At 42.5% G+C, this 18,409-nt stretch overlaps 1 protein-coding gene across 1 annotated transcript in view; it reads right to left on the minus strand.

Annotated features, from left to right (window-relative positions):
* Nucleotides 1-17,330, minus strand: part of LOC140403679 (S-adenosylmethionine synthase-like) — a 228,937-nt gene extending 211,607 nt beyond the window's left edge. The window contains exon 1 of the mRNA XM_072491843.1: nt 17,145-17,330. Within this exon, the coding sequence (XP_072347944.1) occupies nt 17,145-17,238 (94 nt within the window). The 5' untranslated portion in view covers nt 17,239-17,330. The remainder of the gene's footprint in view (nt 1-17,144) is intronic.
* Nucleotides 17,331-18,409: the final 1,079 nt, after the last annotated feature.

Consider the following 18,409-nt stretch of genomic DNA (forward strand, 5'->3'; position numbering starts at 1 on the left):
TTTCAATGTCAAAGCTGCCCTTGTTTCAATGTCAAAACTCCCCTTGTTTCAATGACATAACTCCCCTTGTTTCAATGTCAAAACTCCACTTGTTTTAATGACATAACTCCACTTGTTTCGATGACATAACTCCCCTCGTTTCGATGTCATACCTCGCCTTGTTTCTAAGACGTAAATAGCTTGTTTCAATGACATAACTCTCCTTGTTTCAATGAAATAATTCCATTGCTTCAATGACATAACGCCCCTTATTTCAATGACATATGTCTCCTTGTTTCAATCACATAACTCCCTTGTTTCAATGACATAACTGCCTTGTTTCAATGACATAACTCCCCTTATTTCAATGACATAACTCCCCTCGTTTCGATGTCATACCTCGCCTTGTTTCAAAGACGTAAATAGCTTGTTTCAATGACATAACTCTCCTTGTTTCAATGAAATAATTCCATTGCTTCAATGACATAACTCCCCTTGTTCAATGACATATCTCTCCTTGTTTCAATGACATAACTCCCTTGTTTCTATGACATAACTGCCTTGTTTCAATGACATAACTCCCCTTATTTCAATGACATAATTCTCCTTGTTTCAATGACATAACTCCATTGTTTCAATGACATGACTCCCCTTGCTTCAATGACATAACTAGTTTGTTTGAATGACATAACTCTCCTTGTTTCAATGTCATAACTCTCCTTATTTCAATGTCATAACTCCCCTTTTTCATTGACATACCTCTCCTTGTTTCAAAGACATAATTCCCCTTGGAAAATGACATATCTCCACCAATTTCAATGTCATAACTCCCCTTGCTTCAATGACAGATCTCCCCTTGCTTCAAGGTCATCATCCCCTTGTTTCAATGACATAACTGCCCTTGTTTCAATGATATAACTCTCCTTGTTTCAATGACATAACTCTCCTTGTTTCAACAACACAATTCCACTTGTTTCAATGACATAACTCCCCAATTTCAATGTCATAACTCCCTTGTTTCAATGTCATAACTCTCCTTGTTCAATTATATAACTCCCCGTGTTTCAATGTCATAACTCCCCTTGTCTCAATGTCATAACACCCCTTGTTTCAATGACATAACTCTCCATGTTTTATTGTCACAACTCTCCTTGTTTCAATGTCATAACTCTCTTTGTTTCAATTACATAACTCTCCTTGTCCAATGACATAACTCCCCTAGTTTCAATGACATAACTCCACTTCTTTCAATGACATAACTCCCCTTGTTTCAATGTCAAAACTCCACTTGTTTTAATGACATAACTCCACTTGTTTCAATGACATAACTCCCCTTGTTTCAATGTCAAAACTCCACTTGTTTCAATGACATAACTCCCCTTGTTTCAATGTCAAAACTCCCCTTGCTTCAATGTCAAAACTCCCCTTGTTTCAATGACATAACTCCCCTTGTTTCAATGTCAAAACTCCACTTGTTTCAATGACATAACTGCCCTTGTTTCAATGATATAACTCTCCTTGTTTCAATGACATAACTCTCCTTGTTTCAACAACACAATTCCACTTGTTTCAATGACATAACTCCCCAATTTCAATGTCATAACTCCCTTGTTTCAATGTCATAACTCTCCTTGTTCAATTATATAACTCCCCGTGTTTCAATGTCATAACTCCCCTTGTCTCAATGTCATAACACCCCTTGTTTCAATGACATAACTCTCCATGTTTTATTGTCACAACTCTCCTTGTTTCAATGTCATAACTCTCTTTGTTTCAATTACATAACTCTCCTTGTCCAATGACATAACTCCCCTAGTTTCAATGACATAACTCCACTTCTTTCAATGACATAACTCCCCTTGTTTCAATGTCAAAACTCCACTTGTTTTAATGACATAACTCCACTTGTTTCAATGACATAACTCCCCTTGTTTCAATGTCAAAACTCCACTTGTTTCAATGACATAACTCCCCTTGTTTCAATGTCAAAACTCCCCTTGCTTCAATGTCAAAACTCCCCTTGTTTCAATGACATAACTCCCCTTGTTTCAATGTCAAAACTCCACTTGTTTCAATGACATAACTCCCCTTGTTTCAATGTCATAACTCCCCTTGTTACAATGACATAGCACCCCTTGTTTCAATGACATAACTCCCTTTGTTCGATGACATAAGTCTGCTTATTTCAATGTCATAGCTCTCCGTATTTCAATGTCATACCTCCCTTTGCTTTATTGACATAACTCCGCTTGTTTCAATGACATAACTCACATGTTTCAATGTCATAACTCTCCTTGTTCAATGACATAACTCCCCTTGTTTGAATGTCATAATGCCCCTTGTTTCAATGACATAACTCCCCTTGTTTCAATGTCATAAGCCACCTTCTTTCAATGTCATAACTCCCCTTCTTTCAATGTGATAACTCCCCTTGATTCAATGACATAACTCCCCTTGTTTCAATGTCATAACTCGCCTTGATTCACTTACATAACTCTCCTTGTCCATTGACATAACTCTCCTTGTATAATTGTCATAACTCCCCGAGTATCAATGTCATAACTCCCCTTGCTTCAGTGACATAACTCCACTTGTTTCAATGTCATAACTCCCCTTGTTTCAATGACACAACTCTCCTTGTTTCAATGTCATAACTCCCCTTATTTCAATGTCATAACTCTCCTTGTTTCAATGTCATAACTCCTCTTGTTTCAATGTCATAACTCCCCTTGTTTCAATGTCATAACTCCCCTTGTTTCAATGTCATAACTCCCCTTGTTTCAATGTCATAACTCCTCTTGTTTCAATGTCATAACTCCCCTTGTTTCAATGTCATAACTCCCCTTGTTTCAATGTCATAACTCCCCTTGTTTCAATGTCATAACTCCCCTTGTTTCAATGTCATAACTCCCCTTGATTCAATGTCATAACTTCCCTTGTTTCAATGACATAACTCCCTTTGTTCAATGACATAAGTCTGCTTGTTTCAATGTCATAGCTCTCCGTATTTCAATGTCATACCTCCCTTTGCTTTAATGACATAACTCCGCTTGTTTCAATGACATAACTCACATGTTTCAATGTCATAACTCTCCTTGTTCAATTATATAACTCCCCGTGTTTCAATGTCATAACTCCCCTTGTCTCAATGTCATAACACCCCTTGTTTCAATGACATAACTCTCCATGTTTTATTGTCACAACTCTCCTTGTTTCAATGTCATAACTCTCTTTGTTTCAATTACATAACTCTCCTTGTCCAATGACATAACTCCCCTAGTTTCAATGACATAACTCCACTTCTTTCAATGACATAACTCCACTTGTTTCAATTACTTAACTCCCCTTGTTTCAATGTCATAACTCCCCTTGTTACAATGACACAGCACCCCTTGTTTCAATGACATAACTTCCTTTGTTCAATGACATAAGTCTCCTTGTTTCAATGTCATAGCTCTCCGTATTTCAATGTCATAACTCCCTTTGCTATAATGACATAACTCCGCTTGTTTCAATGACATAACTCACTTGTTTCAATGTCATAGGTCTCCGTATTTCAATGTCATAACTGCCTTTGCTTTAATGACATAACTCCGCTTATTTCAATGACATAACTCACTTGTTTCAATGTCATAACTCTCCTTGTTCAATGATATAACTCCCCTTGATTCAACGTCATATCTCTGCTTGTTTCAATGACATAACTCCCCTCGTTTCAATGTCATAACTCCCCTTGTTACAATGACATAACTCCGCTTGCTTCAATGACATAACTCACATGTTTCAATGTCATAATGCCCCTTGTTTCAATGACATAACTCCCCTTGTTTCAATGATATAACTCTCCTTGTTTCAATGTCACAACTCTCCTTGTTTCAATAACATAACTCTCCTTGTTTCAATAAAACAACTTCACTTGTTTCAATGACATAACTCCCCTTGTTTCAATGATATAACTCTCCTTGTTTCAATTTCACAACTCTCCTTGTTTCAATGACATAACTCTCCTTGTTTCAATAACACAACTCCACTTGTTTCAATGACATACTCCCCTTGTTTCAATGACATACTCCCCTTGTTTCAATGACATAACTCCCCTTGTTTCAATGACATAACTCCCCTTGTTTCAATGACATACCTCCCCTTGATTCAATGTCATAACTCCCCTTGTTTCAGTGACATACCTCTCCTTGTTTCAAAGCCATAACTCCCCTTGTTTCAATGACATAACTCCCCTTGTTTCAATGTCAAAACTCCCCTTGCTTCAATGTCAAAACTCCCCTTGTTTCAATGACATAACTCCCCTTGTTTCAATGTCAAAACTCCACTTGTTTCAATGACATAACTCCCCTTGTTTCAATGTCATAACTCCCCTTGTTACAATGACATAGCACCCCTTGTTTCAATGACATAACTCCCTTTGTTCAATGACATAAGTCTGCTTATTTCAATGTCATAGCTCTCCGTATTTCAATGTCATACCTCCCTTTGCTTTATTGACATAACTCCGCTTGTTTCAAGACATAACTCACATGTTTCAATGTCATAACTCTCCTTGTTCAATGACATAACTCCCCTTGTTTGAATGTCATAATGCCCCTTGTTTCAATGTCATAAGCCACCTTCTTTCAATGTCATAACTCCCCTTCTTTCAATGTCATAACTCCCCTTGATTCAATGACATAACTCCCCTTGTTTCAATGTCATAACTCGCCTTGATTCACTTACATAACTCTCCTTGTCCATTGACATAACTCTCCTTGTATAATTGTCATAACTCCCCGAGTATCAATGTCATAACTCCCCTTGCTTCAATGACATAACTCCACTTGTTTCAATGTCATAACTCCCCTTGTTTCAATGACACAACTCTCCTTGTTTCAATGTCATAACTCCCCTTATTTCAATGTCATAACTCTCCTTGTTTCAATGTCGTAACTCCTCTTGTTTCAATGTCATAACTCCCCTTGTTTCAATGTCATAACTCCCCTTGTTTCAATGTCATAACTCCTCTTGTTTCAATGTCACAACTCCCCTTATTTCAATGTCATAACTCTCCTTGTTTCAATGTCATAACTCCTCTTGTTTCAATGTCACAACTCTCCTTGTTTCAATGTCATAACTCCCCTTATTTCAATGTCATAACTCTCCTTGTTTCAATGTCATAACTCCTCTTGTTTCAATGTCATAACTCCCCTTGTTTCAATGTCATAACTCCCCTTGTTTCAATGTCATAACTCCCCTTGATTCAATGTCATAACTTCCCTTGTTTCAATGACATACCTCTCCTTGTTTCAAAGCCATAACTCACCTTGTTTCAATGACATAACTCCACTTGTTTCAATGTCAAAGCTGCCCTTGTTTCAATGTCAAAACTCCCTTTGTTCAATGACATAACTCCCCTTGTTTCAATGTCAAAACTCCACTTGTTTCAATGACATAACTCCCCTTGTTTCAATTTCATAACTCCCCTTGTTACAATGACATAGCACCCCTTGTTTCAATGACAACTCCCTTTGTTCAATGACATAAGTCTGCTTGTTTCAATGTCATAGCTCTCCGTATGTCAATGTCATACCTCCCTTTGCTTTAATGACATAACTCCGCTTGTTTCAATGACATAACTCACATGTTTCAATGTCATAACTCTCCTTGTTCAATGACATAACTCCCCTTGTTTGAATGTCATAATGCCCCTTGTTTCAATGACATAACTCCCCTTGTTTCAATGTCATAAGCCACCTTCTTTCAATGTCATAACTCCCCTTCTTTCAATGTCATAACTCCCCTTGATTCAATGACATAACTCCCCTTGTTTCAATGTCATAACTCGCCTTGATTCACTTACATAACTCTCCTTGTCCATTGACATAACTCTCCTTGTATAATTGTCATAACTCCCCGAGTATCAATGTCATAACTCCCCTTGCTTCAATGACATAACTCCACTTGTTTCAATGTCATAACTCCCCTTGTTTCAATGACACAACTCTCCTTGTTTCAATGTCATAACTCCCCTTATTTCAATGTCATAACTCTCCTTGTTTCAATGTCATAACTCCTCTTGTTTCAATGTCATAACTCCCCTTGTTTCAATGTCATAACTCCCCTTGTTTCAATGTCATAACTCCCCTTGTTTCAATGTCATATCTCCCCTTGATTCAATGTCATAACTCCCCTTGTTTCAATGACATACCTCTCCTTGTTTCAAAGCCATAACTCACCTTGTTTCAATGACATAACTCCACTTGTTTCAATGTCAAAGCTGCCCTTGTTTCAATGTCAAAACTCCCCTTGTTTCAATGACATAACTCCCCTTGTTTCAATGTCAAAACTCCACTTGTTTTAATGACATAACTCCACTTGTTTCGATGACATAACTCCCCTCGTTTCGATGTCATACCTCGCCTTGTTTCTAAGACGTAAATAGCTTGTTTCAATGACATAACTCTCCTTGTTTCAATGAAATAATTCCATTGCTTCAATGACATAACGCCCCTTATTTCAATGACATATGTCTCCTTGTTTCAATCACATAACTCCCTTGTTTCAATGACATAACTGCCTTGTTTCAATGACATAACTCCCCTTATTTCAATGACATAACTCCCCTCGTTTCGATGTCATACCTCGCCTTGTTTCAAAGACGTAAATAGCTTGTTTCAATGACATAACTCTCCTTGTTTCAATGAAATAATTCCATTGCTTCAATGACATAACTCCCCTTGTTCAATGACATATCTCTCCTTGTTTCAATGACATAACTCCCTTGTTTCTATGACATAACTGCCTTGTTTCAATGACATAACTCCCCTTATTTCAATGACATAATTCTCCTTGTTTCAATGACATAACTCCATTGTTTCAATGACATGACTCCCCTTGCTTCAATGACATAACTAGTTTGTTTGAATGACATAACTCTCCTTGTTTCAATGTCATAACTCTCCTTATTTCAATGTCATAACTCCCCTTTTTCATTGACATACCTCTCCTTGTTTCAAAGACATAATTCCCCTTGGAAAATGACATATCTCCACCAATTTCAATGTCATAACTCCCCTTGCTTCAATGACAGATCTCCCCTTGCTTCAAGGTCATCATCCCCTTGTTTCAATGACATAACTGCCCTTGTTTCAATGATATAACTCTCCTTGTTTCAATGACATAACTCTCCTTGTTTCAACAACACAATTCCACTTGTTTCAATGACATAACTCCCCAATTTCAATGTCATAACTCCCTTGTTTCAATGTCATAACTCTCCTTGTTCAATTATATAACTCCCCGTGTTTCAATGTCATAACTCCCCTTGTCTCAATGTCATAACACCCCTTGTTTCAATGACATAACTCTCCATATTTTATTGTCACAACTCTCCTTGTTTCAATGTCATAACTCTCTTTGTTTCAATTACATAACTCTCCTTGTCCAATGACATAACTCCCCTAGTTTCAATGACATAACTCCACTTCTTTCAATGACATAACTCCCCTTGTTTCAATGTCAAAACTCCACTTGTTTTAATGACATAACTCCACTTGTTTCAATGACATAACTCCCCTTGTTTCAATGTCAAAACTCCACTTGTTTCAATGACATAACTCCCCTTGTTTCAATGTCAAAACTCCCCTTGCTTCAATGTCAAAACTCCCCTTGTTTCAATGACATAACTCCCCTTGTTTCAATGTCAAAACTCCACTTGTTTCAATGACATAACTCCCCTTGTTTCAATGTCATAACTCCCCTTGTTACAATGACATAGCACCCCTTGTTTCAATGACATAACTCCCTTTGTTCGATGACATAAGTCTGCTTATTTCAATGTCATAGCTCTCCGTATTTCAATGTCATACCTCCCTTTGCTTTATTGACATAACTCCGCTTGTTTCAATGACATAACTCACATGTTTCAATGTCATAACTCTCCTTGTTCAATGACATAACTCCCCTTGTTTGAATGTCATAATGCCCCTTGTTTCAATGACATAACTCCCCTTGTTTCAATGTCATAAGCCACCTTCTTTCAATGTCATAACTCCCCTTCTTTCAATGTGATAACTCCCCTTGATTCAATGACATAACTCCCCTTGTTTCAATGTCATAACTCGCCTTGATTCACTTACATAACTCTCCTTGTCCATTGACATAACTCTCCTTGTATAATTGTCATAACTCCCCGAGTATCAATGTCATAACTCCCCTTGCTTCAGTGACATAACTCCACTTGTTTCAATGTCATAACTCCCCTTGTTTCAATGACACAACTCTCCTTGTTTCAATGTCATAACTCCCCTTATTTCAATGTCATAACTCTCCTTGTTTCAATGTCATAACTCCTCTTGTTTCAATGTCATAACTCCCCTTGTTTCAATGTCATAACTCCCCTTGTTTCAATGTCATAACTCCCCTTGTTTCAATGTCATAACTCCTCTTGTTTCAATGTCATAACTCCCCTTGTTTCAATGTCATAACTCCCCTTGTTTCAATGTCATAACTCCCCTTGTTTCAATGTCATAACTCCCCTTGTTTCAATGTCATAACTCCCCTTGATTCAATGTCATAACTTCCCTTGTTTCAATGACATAACTCCCTTTGTTCAATGACATAAGTCTGCTTGTTTCAATGTCATAGCTCTCCGTATTTCAATGTCATACCTCCCTTTGCTTTAATGACATAACTCCGCTTGTTTCAATGACATAACTCACATGTTTCAATGTCATAACTCTCCTTGTTCAATGACATAACTCCCCTTGTTTCAATGTCATAACTCCCCTTGATTCAATGACATAACTCCCCTTGTTTCAATGTCATAACCCGCCTTGTTTCACTTACATAACTCTCCTTGTCCATTGACATAACTCTCCTTGTATAATTGTCATAACTCCCGAATATCAATGACATAACTCCCCTTATTTCAATGTCATAACTCTCCTTGTTTCAATGTCATAACTCCTCTTGTTTCAATGTCATAACTCCCCTTGTTTCAATGTCATAACTCCCCTTGTTTCAATGTCATAACTCCCCTTGTTTCAATGTCATAACTCCCCTTGTTTCAATGTCATAACTCCCCTTGATTCAATGTCATAACTCCCCTTGTTTCAATGACATAACTCCCCTTATTTCAATGTCATAACTCTCCTTGTTTCAATGTCATAACTCCTCTTGTTTCAATGTCATAACTCCCCTTGTTTCAATGTCATTACTCTCCTTGTTTCAATGTCATAACTCTCATTGTTACAATGTCATAACTCTCCTTGTTTCAATGTCAAAGCTCTCCTTGTTTCAATGTCCTTAGTCTCCTTGTTTCAATGACAAAACTCCCCTTGTGTCAATGACATAACTCCCCATGTTTCAAAGTCGTATCTCCCTTTGTTTCAATGATACAACTGCCCTGGTCTCAATGATATTACTCCCATTTTTTAAATGACATGCTACCCTTGTTTCAATGACATTCTTGCCCTTGTTCAAGACATAACTCCCTTTATTTCAATTACATAACACTGCTTAACTCAATGACATAACTCTCTTTGTTTCAATGACGTAACTTCCTTTGTGTCAATGACATAACTCCCTTTGTTTCAATGGCATTCCTCTTAATGAGGGGCTTGGGGGGCGGCGGCCCGAATGGGGGGCATGATTGTTGTCGGCCTGAATAGGGGGCATGTCGGGGGGAGGGGGGGTCAGCCTGAATAGGGGTTATTGTAGAGCTGGGTGCAACCTATTGGGGCTTGAGCCTTCAGCAAGCCCATAGCGGGATGCTGCCACTTCGTGGCCCTATAGAAATATTGTCACTTCCTGTCTCTATCTAGACTTTGCCACTTCCCGTCGCTATATAGATGTTGTAATTTCCTGCCCCTATATAGATGTTGCCAGTTCCTGCCCCGATACAGATACTGCCATTTTTCGTCCCTATATAGATGTTGCCACTTCCTGTCCCTTTAGAAATGTTGTCACTTCCTGTCCCTATATAGATGTTGCCACGTCCTGTCGCTATATAGATGCTGTAATTTCCTGCCTCTATATAGATGTTGCCAGTTCCTGCCGCAATACAGATATTGTCACTTTTGGTCCCTATATAGATGTTGCCACTTCCTGTCCCTGTATAAATGTTGTCACTTCCTGTCCCTATTTAGATGTTGCCACTTCCAATCCCTATAGAGATGTTGCCACTTCCTGTCCCCATATTGGTATTGCTAACTCCTGTCTCAAAATAGATTTTGCCACTTCCTGTCCCTGTATAGATGTTGCTACATCCTGTTCCTATAGAGATGTTACCGCTTCCAGTCCCTATATAGATGTTGCCACTTCCTGTTCCTATACAGATGTTGCTACTTCCTGTCCCTATATAGATGTTGTCATGTCCAGTTCCTATACAGATGTTGTTTGTATAGGGCAGCACAGTAGCACAGTGGTTAGCACAGTTGCCTCACAGCTTCAGCATCTCAGCTTCGATTCCTGGCTTGGGTCACTGTCTGTGCGGAGTATGCATGTTCTCCCCATGACTGTTTGGGTTTCCTCTGGATGTTCCAGTTTCCTCCCACAGTCCAAAGATGTGCAGGTTAGGTGGATTGGCCATGCTAAATTGCCCCTTCGTGTACAAAAAAGTTTGGGTGGGGTTAGTGGGTTAGGGGGATAGGGTGGAGGTGTGGGCTTAGGTAGCACGCTCTTTCCAAGGGCCGGGCAGTCTCGATGGGCCGAGTGGTCTCCTTCTGCACTGTAAATTCTATGATTCTATGATTGTCACTTCCTGTCCCTACGTAGATGTTGCTACCTCCTGTTCCTATATAATGTTACCACTTTCTGTCCCTATATAAATGTTACCACTTCCTGTCCCTATATAGATGCTGCTACTTGTGTCCCTATATAAATGTTGCTACTTCCTGTCCCTATATAGATGTTGTCACTTCCTGTTCCTATATAGATGTTGCTACTTCCTGTCCCTATAATAATATTGCTACTTCCGGTCTCTATATAGATGTGGCACTTCCTGTCCCTTCATAGATATTGCCATTCCCTGTCTGTATATAGATGTTGTCACTTCCTGTCCCTGTATAGATGTTGCTACTTCCTGTCCCTATAATAGCATTGCTACTTCCTGTCTCTATATAGATGTGTCACTTCCTGTCCGTTCATAGATATTGCCATTTCTTGTCTGTATGTAGATGTTGCCACTTCCTGTCCCGATACAGATGTTGCTACTTCATGTCCCTATATAGATATGTCACTTCCTGTCCCTATATAGATATTGCCATTTCCTGTCTGTATATATTTGTTGCCACTTCCTGTCCCTACACAGACGTAGCTTCTTCCTGTCCCTATATAGAAGTTGTCATTTCCTGTCCCTTTTGATGTTGCTATTTCCTGTCCCTCTATAGGTGTCTCCACTTCCTGTCTATTATCATAGAATCCTTTCAATGCAGAATGATACCATTCAGCCCATCGAGTCTGCACTGACCCTTTGAAAGAGCACCTTACCGAGGCAAATCTCCTGACCTATCCCCGCAACCCCACCCAATGTTTGGACCGTAAGGGACAATTTAGCGTGGACAATCCACCTACGCTGAATATCTTTAGATTGTGGGAGGAAACCAAAGCTCCCAGAGGAAATCCATGCAGACCCGGGGGGAACGTGCAGACTCCGCACAGTCACCCGATGCCGGAATCGAACCCGGGTGCCTGGAGCCGTGAGACAGCAGTGCTAACCACTGTGCCACCGTGCCGCCTCAAAGGACACATTCCTTATTATTCTCAGACATAAGCTATCTGTTCAAGAATACTCATCAGGAACAGTAAGAAGTCTTACAACACCAGGTTAAAGTCCAACAGGTTTGTTTCAAACACTAGCTTTCGGAGCACTGCTCCTTCCTCAGGTGAATGAAGAGGTATGTTCCAGAAACATATATATAGACAAATTCAAAGATGCAAGACAATGCTTAGAATGCGAGCATTTGTAGGTAATTAAGTCTTTACAGATTCAGAGATAGGGGTAACCCCAGGTTAAAGAGGTGTGAATTGTCTCAAGCCAGGACGGTTGGTAGGATTTCGCAGGCCAGATGGTGGGGGATGAATGAAATGTGACATAAATCCCAGGTCCCGGTTGAGGCCACACTCATGTGTGCGGAACTTGGCTATAAGTTTCTGCTCGCCGATTCTGTGTTGTCACGTGTCCTGAAGGCCGCCTGGGAGAACGCTTACCCGGAGATCAGAGGCTGAATGCCCTTGACTGCTGAAGTGTTCCCCAACTGGAAGGGAACATTCCTGCCTGGTGATTGTCGTGCGATGTCCGTTCATTCGTTGTTGCAGCGCCTGCAGGGTCTCGCCAATGTACCACGCTTCGGGACATCCTTTCCTGCAGCACATGAGGTAGACACTGTTGGCCGAGTCGCACGAGTATGTACCGCGTACCTGGTGGGTGGTGTTCTCACGTGTAATGGTGGTATCCATGTCGATGATCTGGCACATCTTGCAGAGATTGCCATGGCAGGGTTGTGTGGTGTCGTGGTCACTGTTCTGAAGGCTGGGCAGTTTGCTTCCAACAATGGTTTGTTTGAGGTTGCGCGGTTGTTTGAAGGCAAGTAGTAGGGGTGTGCTGATGACCTTGGCAAGATGTTCATCTTCATCGATAACGTGTTGAAGGCTGCAAAGAAGCTGTCATAGTTTCTCCGCTCCGGGAAGGTACTGGACGACGAAGGGTACTCTGTCGGTTGTGTCCCGTGTTTGTCTTCTGAGGAGGTCGGTGCGGTTTTTTGCTGTGGCACGTTGGAACTGTCGATCGATGAGTCGAGCGCCATATCCCATTCGTACGAGGGCACCTTTCAGCGTCTGTAGATGTCTGTTATGCTCCTCCTCGTCTGAGCAGATCCTGTGTATACGGAGGCTTGTCCGTAGGGGACGGTTTCTTTAATGTGTTTAGGGTGGAAGCTGGAGAAGTGGAGCATCGTGAGGTTATCCGTGGGCTTGGGGTAAAGGGAAGAGCTCAGGTGACCGTCCTTGATGGAAATGAGTGTGTCCAAGAATGCAACTGATTTTGGAGAGTAGTCCATGGTGAGTCTGATGGTGGGGTGGAACTTATTGATGTCATCGTGTAGTCACTTCAGTGATTCTTCGCTGTGGGTCCAAAGGAAAAAAATGTCATCGATGTATCTGGTGTTATAACGTCGGTTGAAGGTCCTGTGCGGTGAGGAGGTCTTGTTCCAACTTGTGCATGAAGATATTGGCATATTGAGGTGCGAATTCGGTCCCCATGGGTGTTCCGTGCTTCTGGATGAAGAACTTGTTGTCGAAGGTGAAGACGTTGTGATCCAGAATGAAGCGGATGAGTTGCAGAATTGCGTCTGGAGGTTGGCAGTTGGCGGTGTTGAGTACTGAGGCTGTTGCAGCAATGCCGTCGTCATGGGGGATGCTGGTGTAGAGTGCCGAGACGTCCATTGTGACGAGGAATGTTCCTGGTTCAACTGGTCCATGGGGTCTGAGTTTCTGTAGGAAGTCCGTCGTGTCACGACAGCCGCGTACCTTGTACAATGGGTTTCAAGATGCCCTCGATGTAGCCAGAGAGGTTCTCACACAGAGTCCCATTGCCTGAAACGATAGGACGGCCTGGTGTGTTGGCCTTGTGTATTTTCGGGAGGCAGTAGAGATCTCCAATGCGGGGAGTACGTGGGATGAGAGCACGTAGGGTGCTCTGAAGGTCTTGATCAGTCTGTTGAGTTGGCGAATGTGTTCCTTTGTCGGATCTGCGGGTAACTCTCTGTAGCATCTCCACATCATGACTCATCAGGAAGATTAGGCAGTCCAGGGAATGTTCACTGGGTTGATCCCCGGGGTGGAGGGGTTTTCTTCTGAGGAGAGGCTGAGTATCATAAGACCACAGAATCCCTACAGTGCGGAAGGAGGCCATCGGCCCATCAAGTCTGCACAGACACGCTGATGCTATCATTCCTGTCCCCTGTATAGATGTTGCCACTTCCTGTCCCTATATAGATGTTGCCACTTCCTGTCCCTCTATAAATGTTGCCACTTCCTGTCCCTATATAGATGTTCCACTTCCTGTCCCTATATAAATGTTGCCACTTCCTGTCCCTATATTGATGTTTCCACTTCCTGTCCCTATTTAAATGTTGCCACTTCCTGACCTTATATAAATGTTGCCACTTGCTGTCCCTATATAGATGTTGCCACTTCCTGTCCCTCTATAAATATTGCCACTTCCTGTCCCTATATAGATGTTGCCACTTCCTGTCCCTATATAAATGTTGCCACTTCCTGTCCCTATATTGATGTTGTCACTTCCTGTCCCTAAAAAGATGTTGCTACTTCCTGTCCCTATATAGATATTGCCACTTCCTGTCCCTATATAGATGTTGCTACTTCCTGTCCCCTATACAGATGTTGCCACTTCCCATCACCTATATAGACGTTGTCACTTCCTGTCCGTGTAGAGATGTTGCTACTTCTTGTCCCTATATAGACGTTGTTACTTCCTGTCCCTGTATAGCTGTTACCACTTCCTGTCCCTATATAAATGCTGTCACTTCCTGTCTCTATAGAGATGTTGTCTCTTCCTGTCCCTATATAGATGTTGCCACTTCCTGTCCCTAAATAGATGTTGTCACTTCCTGTCCCCTATATAGATGGCTTCACTTCCTGTCCCTTATCATAGAATCCTTACACTGCAGAAGGGGACCATTCGGTCCATCAAGCACTGACACTTTGAAAGAGCACCCGCCCTATCCCCACAAGCCCACCCAATCTTTGTACCCTAAGGGACAATTTATTATGGCGAATCCACCTATGCTGCATATCTTTGGATTTTGGGAGGAAACCAAACCTCCCGGAAGAAACCCATTGCAGGCACAGGGACAACGTGCAGGCTCCTCACAGTCATCCAATGTAGGAATCGAACCTGGGACACTGGAGCTGTGAAGCAACAGTGCTAACCAGTGCCTTCTGCTCCTAATTCCTGTGCTTCTATATCGCATACATCTGGGTCAGAAGGCCTTGGGTACAAGTCCTGCTCCAGTATCAGAGCATGCACTCTCAGCTGGGACTGCAGTGCAGTCCCAACTGGCCTGGAGACAGGGAGATTCCCCCCGCCCAGTTCTGCCTCCTACCTGGGCGATCAGCAAGTTTAGTTCCTTTTACATCTAGTTGGATGACACCACCTGCAAAGTCACAGCCATTTGGATGCAGCTGGGAGCGGTTGTAGGGAGTTTGGGATGGACCTCCTGAATTTTGGAACTTCGAATAGGACAGCTGTGGGCGTCGAATGTCACATGCTCAGAACGTCAGGTGATTAAACATAACATAACACCGAACATACAGTGCAGAAGGAGGCTATTCGGCCCATCGAGACTGCACCGACCCACTTAAGCCCTCACTTCCACCCTATCCCCGTAACCCAATAACCCCTCCTAACCTTTTTTTGGACACTAAGGGCAAATTATTGTGGCCAATCCATCTAACCTGCACGTCTTTGGACTGTGGGAGGTGTTATGGACCAGGGTTTAGAGAACCCCAAAGTGTATCATGGAGTTCAGCTGACCCACAACTATTAATAGATTGCGGTATGGGGAGCACACGGCCCACTCTACAGGTGTGGGACAGCAGAAATGGAAAAGTATTTTGTAAAACAAAACAATGATTATTCTATGAACTCAAGTTCAACTTTTTAAAACATACAGTGAACATCTTAGCAACCATCAATTCAAATACAACCCGCAAAGAATACAACACTAAATAAACCTTTAAGCTCACCTTTTAACATCCATAAGACTTAAAAGACCTTTTACCAGAAGCACATCAGGTTAAAGTCACTACTGTTATTAGTTTTAAATCACCAGGATCGATTTATAGTCTTTAGATTACAGAGAGAGACTCTGATACACCTTCAGGCTGTGACTGCAGCTATCCAGCTCTGAAAACGAAACTAAAACACACCTTGCAGCAAATAGCCTAAAACGAAAGTAAAAAGCTGACAGGCAGCCCAGCTCCACCCACTCTCTGACATCACTGCAGTAATAAACACCCATTTCTTAAAGCTACACTCACATGACAGGAGGAAACCGGAGCACCCGGAGGAAACCCACGCAGACAGCGACCCAAGCCGGGAATCGAACCTGGGACTCTGGCGCGGTGAAGCCACAGTGCTAGCCACGGTGCTACCGTGCTGCCCAAAAACCTCCAGGGATGATTCCACCCAGAGTTGACAAGCCGTGTGCAGTTGCTGTAGGGCTGCTGATAGGCTGAAGTCCCACCTGATCATCCAGGTGTCTGGAAGAACCATACCTTGTGAGGAAGAGTTCTCTTCGGCTGCGTCAAGACATTTAACCCTCAATCTGCACCATCAGAGTGGACAAACTACTACTATCGTTTGACCTATGATTTCTGGCTCCCTGCATTGTACAAATTGATTGTCATATTTTCTTACAAATCTACGCTGACAAACCGCCAATTGTTTTGTGGTCACATCCTGAGAGTTACTGATGGTGTGAAGGCCACTGGATAAATATTGATTCTTGCTTTCTTTATCTGCCCGCTGCCAGATAAAATAACACCCATGCCAGATACTTCTCCATGGAATCCCTGCAGTGCAGAAGGAGGCCGTTCGGCCCATCAAGTTTGCACCGACCCTCCGAAAGAGCACCCTACCTTGGCCAACACCTCTGCCCTATCGCCGCACATTGATCGTGGCCAATCCACCTAACCTGCACGTCTTTGGAATGTGGGAGGAAACCCGCGCAGACACGGGGACAATGTGCAGACTCTGCGCAGTCACCTGAATCCGGAATCGAACCTGGGGCCCTGGCACTGTGAGGCAGCAGTGCTAACCTGCTGTGCCACCATGCCGCCCGTAAAGACACTGTGCAGTCACTGGAATGCACCGTTCCTGCCCTGACCATTAAACTGACAAACGCTGTCAAAGAAACACTCTCCCCACTAAGAATTATTTGAATATTGTCAGACACGAAATGTTAACTCTGGGTCAATATCCACCCAACAACCAGCCGCGCAAAAAAAAACCCAGATGATTTAGTCATGGTTATTCAGAGGAGTCTTGCTGTGCACAAATTGGCCACCACGCTTCCTACCTGACAACTTGGAAAGCAATTTGGGACGTCCTAAAATCGTGCTACAGAAATGCAAAGCTTTTTTTTTTTACATACCAGGATGTCCCTCTCCCACCGATTCCGATGTGAACATGAAGGTCCCTTCATCGTGTACCATGTTGCCAAGGTTACCATTCGCCGGACGATTCATATTTAGTGTAGTAGGTGTTCCAAGTTCAGTGAGATCCCCTGTTGCTTGTTCCTTCAGTCAGGAGGTGAGCGGTTGGGGGGGGGGGGGGGGGGGGGGTTGTGATGGTGGATGAGAATTCCCTGACCTCCTGAATCCAGAGCTATAGCTGGATGTATTCCTTAAGCTCCTATATAAGGCGAAGGGAATGTTACTAAAATCATGTGAGATTCTAAGTGAGCGGGGAGGTATCGTGGAGGGGGGGGGGGGCAGAGGTAGATCTACAACATGACAGGGGAACCAGTTACTGTCGTCGACACAGGCAGTACGCGTCCGCTGGCATCCACCCGGCTATGCCCGATCCAACACTACTTAACAAGCAGTGCGTGTTTCTTAATTATTGCTAATTGTTTGCGATATTTCAGGCTGGACCTCCCCCCTCACTATTTTGCATTTGGAACGTCCGGTCGGAGAACTGGATCTGATTGATGGACACAGAGGGGAGGATGCAAGGGGAGGGCCCAGCCAGAGAGGTTTTTTTTGCAAGCAGGCTTGGCAAGATGATGCAATGGACAAATAGTGATTGTGCAAAGTGTGTTTGGACTGCAAAGCCATTTTCCACATGATGGCTCCCTTCAGATCACAAATGGACAAGAATGTCGAAGAAACACACTTTCGCTGTCTCTGTGGAAACTTTTCTTTTTCTTTTCGGGTTGGAGCCACAATCTACTCCAAACTGTGGGTGTAAATTTAACCATACACCTGTCGCACCCTTTAACTCTCTTTTATCCCCCCCCACCACCGAACATGAACTCATGAATGTAACGAAAGGATCTTCAGCTTTCCTGTCTCTTCCCTCTGAGCTATTCCTGTCGCGCAGTCAGCTAGGTTTCGGGTTCCAGCAATGAGAAATGTCAATTTTCCTTTTTCCTGATTTAAGAGACGCGAATTGTGAGGGCGCATTCCAGCTTTTAACTTCAAAAATGAAGGGGAGATCCAGTAGCACAGTGGTTAGCACTGTTGCTTCACAGCTCCAGGGTCCCAGGTTCAATTCCCGGCTTGGGTCACTGTCTGTGCGGAGTCTGCATGTTCTCCCCGTGTCTGTGTGGGTTTCCTCCGGGTGCTCCGGTTTCCTCCCACAAGTCCTGAAAGACGTGCTGTTAGGTAATTTGGACATTCTGAATTCTCTCTCTGT

This window comes from Scyliorhinus torazame, chromosome 28 (assembly GCF_047496885.1).
Source record: "Scyliorhinus torazame isolate Kashiwa2021f chromosome 28, sScyTor2.1, whole genome shotgun sequence".
NCBI lineage: Eukaryota > Metazoa > Chordata > Chondrichthyes > Carcharhiniformes > Scyliorhinidae > Scyliorhinus > Scyliorhinus torazame.